Source organism: Epinephelus lanceolatus, chromosome 22, assembly GCF_041903045.1.
Source record: "Epinephelus lanceolatus isolate andai-2023 chromosome 22, ASM4190304v1, whole genome shotgun sequence".
Classification (NCBI taxonomy): Eukaryota; Metazoa; Chordata; class Actinopteri; order Perciformes; family Serranidae; genus Epinephelus; species Epinephelus lanceolatus.
Window position 1 is genome coordinate 7,892,774 of NC_135755.1, and position 3,363 is coordinate 7,896,136.

Below are 3,363 nucleotides of genomic sequence, written 5' to 3' on the forward strand. Positions count from 1 at the left end.
TATATACAAGCTTAGTGAGTATATGTGTGTGTGTGTGTGTGTGTGTGTGTGTGTGTGTGTGGTGATCGAAGGGGCGTTTGGCCTACAAAACAAAATGGCTGACAACAGAGAACTACCAAAATGGCCGAATCAAGGCTGCTTCAGTTTCGGGGGGGGGGGGGGTTTGTCTGACCGTGTGGTCAGGACAAAGACAAAGCAAAGAAGTGGGAACTTTGAAATGCCTGTTTGGATGTAGCTCTGTTTAAAGCCTGTTTGTTAATGAGTCTGTGTCAATGTGACGTGTGTTGCAAACGGTCTGAATTAGTGCAGAAATTGTTTAGTTGTGTGCAAGAATCTGTTTGTGAACAGTATTAGCAAACTAAACACTTAGCTTTGGCGAAGCCAACTAATCAATGACCTAACTGCAATCTATCACAACAATACTCATTAAACAGCATCAAATCACGTACAACAAGTTAAACAGTCTTGCTTAGCCTGTAAAGCTATGATAAGCTATGCCCAGTTGTTACATTACCGATCCTTGAGTCGGTATAGCTCTCTTTGTTTGGAGAACAAAGAGCATACACAGGAAAAAGCCTTTAAATCTACAGTTTAGATTTTACCAAATGATAAATCATCTGTGGTCCTGTGAATCCCAACAGACATAACAAAAAACACACAAAATATTTTAATATAAACTGGTGTAAATATCCAGAGACATATTCCACTCTGCCATGGTCATTGCTCGTCCACATTTATGAAACTACATATAAAGATAAAGACCAAATTTTAGAAGCTAAGATTAAAAATTCTGGTATGGATACAGATAGCAGGAAGTTGAGCAAAAGCTAGGAAAATATGATTTCAGCAATAATTGCACAGCACTAGAGTAAGCCCTCTGATTTGATATATGAAATATTGAGGCGTTACTAACAAATTAAATATTAACAATGATTAAAATTACTCCGAGAGGATTGTCACCAAACTCTGCAGCTCTGCCCAGCCTCTAAGGGTGCCTTCACACATGCCCTGTTTGGTTCGGTTCAGAGTCAATCAAACTCAAGTTCGTTTGCCCCCTAAGTGCGGTTCGTTTGGGCAGGTGTGAACACAACAATCGCACTTGGGTGCACACCAAAGCAACCAGACCGAGACCTTCTTGAAGAGGTGGTCTCGGTCCCGTTACAAACGAACTCTGGTGAGGTTCGTTTGTGGTGAGAATCCGAACTCGATCTGAACCAACTGCAGTCACATGACACATTGTTTGGGTTAAACATGAGCATGTTACAGTCCTGGAGGATTATTAATGTGCACCTCCTCCTGTACTGCCTTAATATGCACATTCAGGACATTGTTTTCTAGTTGGAGCCACACCTCGTTTTGAAACTGTAGTTGTCCCTCCATTGTGACGTTAGAAAGTGTCACATTTATCTTGCAAGCGTACTCTTCCTCAACGTTTTGTTTACTTCCTGGATTTTTCCCAAATGGAAATCTAATTCTTATCCTCATTAGGTGCTGTCTTACAACACAGTAATTTTCCTGCTCTGTGCAGAAACAGCAGAGGTAACACCAGACTGCTGGGGACATTAAACCAGATGTCACCTAACATTACCGCACACTCATCACTTTTCTCCAACGCAATAAGAGCAGCCCACATCATATTCCCACAACACCTCAACAGCAGCACTCCCAGTATGGCCACGATGGTGTAAAAAGCTCTCCGCTTTGACTCGTCAACTCTTTCCGTGTCCCCGCCCTGTTCCCCTGGCCCTGGACGAATCAGAACGCAGAGAACAGAGAGGCTGCAGAAGGACATGATGATCAAGGAGAAACCCAAGAGGCAGAAATCCCACAATATAGCAATATCTTCTAAAGTTACCAGACCTGTTGCTCCAACACAAATCAGCCACACACACCCAATGCTGATATTTCTGATTCTGATCCCTCTCTCTCCTCTCAGGCTCAGGTAGGTGACGGGATGAACGACAGCCAGGTAGCGCTCCACACAGGTCAGGATGTGGAAGAACATCTCCCCGTACCAGGTGAAGGCCCAAAGATAGTACCCCACAGTAAATACATCAAGATGTTCCCAAAAGACACCACAGCAGCTCAAGATGCACCCTAAGAGACCAACCAGCTCCACGGCGACCATGTGGTAGGTGAAGATGTCTGAGTGAGTCATTGCTGCTGCTGTGGAGGTGGAGCGCTGTCGCTGCCATCGTTGGAGACCCAGGTAGAGGACGAGAATGCAGAGAGGGAGGAGGAGGAGAAACCTTGTGATGTTGAACCCAGTGAAGATAAAAGAGATTGGTCTGATGAAGAGGCAATAGCTGTCCCAAGTGGAGTTAGAAGGAAGAAGGGAGTCATTAGAGGAGGAAGAGTTTACTGCCATGTCTGGAGGAGATAAAGGCAATCAAATGGAGAAAAGTATAAACTACATTGGGATCACACCTCTGCTGCAGTTGTCCACACTAATGTGGATTCAAGAAGACAATGGCATGATGATACAAAAAAGAACACCAACCAGTGTTTGTCTCCGATCGTACTCCCTCTGTGGACTGCTGTGTCTGAGTATCTGATCCAAATGTACGGTACTGACTTTAAATAGAAGCTCCACCTCACCTGTCTCTCTTTCTATCTCCCCCTCTCTCTATATATTAGATTTCAATTCAAATATTTCATTTGAATACAAAACAAAGCAGCAATGGAAATCTGACTGAAAAATGAGTAACTTGATGATACATAAACAATTATGGCAACAGTTGATGGAAATTTAATGGAAAATGGAAATCTTTTCAATACATAATGTACATAAAAGCACGTATGGAAGTTTACATAAACAAACTCATATAGATTCTATGAATACATACACAGAATAATAATAATAATAATACATTTTATTGTTAGGCGCCTTTCAAGTCACCCAAGGTCACCTTACAGAGCATAGAGGATAAAAGACATCATTAAAACAAAACATCAACATAAGAACAAGTGTAGTGCACAGTGTCCAGTTAGAGTGAATATGCCAGTTTGAACAGGTGGGTTTTGAGTTGGGATTTGAATGATGTGATGGAGTCTGACTGTCTTATGTGTGGGGGAGGGAGTTCCAGAGTCTGGGTGCCGAGCAGCTGAAGGCTCGGGCACCCATGGTTCTGAGTCGTGAGGTGGGGATGGTGAGGAGTCCAGCAGAGGTTGAGCAGAGGCTGCGGGAGGGGGTGTATTCCTGAAGGAGGTCACATAGGTAAGTGGGGGCTAGATTGTGGAGAGCTTTGTAGGTGAGGAGAAGGTTTTTGTAGTGGATGCAGTATTGTACAGGGAGCCAGTGAAGTTGGATGAGAACAGGGGTGATGTGATGTGGTCAGATGATTTGGTGCAGATGATGATCTG

The 3,363-nt window shown here is 43.5% G+C and overlaps 1 protein-coding gene across 1 annotated transcript; it reads right to left on the bottom strand.

The window, feature by feature from the left end:
- Positions 1–1,468: 1,468 nt before the first annotated feature.
- On the bottom strand, positions 1,469–2,383 carry LOC144459928 (uncharacterized; the record flags this gene model as incomplete). The annotated part of the gene is made up of 1 exon (XM_078164761.1): positions 1,469–2,383. A coding segment is annotated over one exon (915 nt), but the record flags the coding sequence as incomplete, so codon positions are not given.
- Positions 2,384–3,363: the final 980 nt, after the last annotated feature.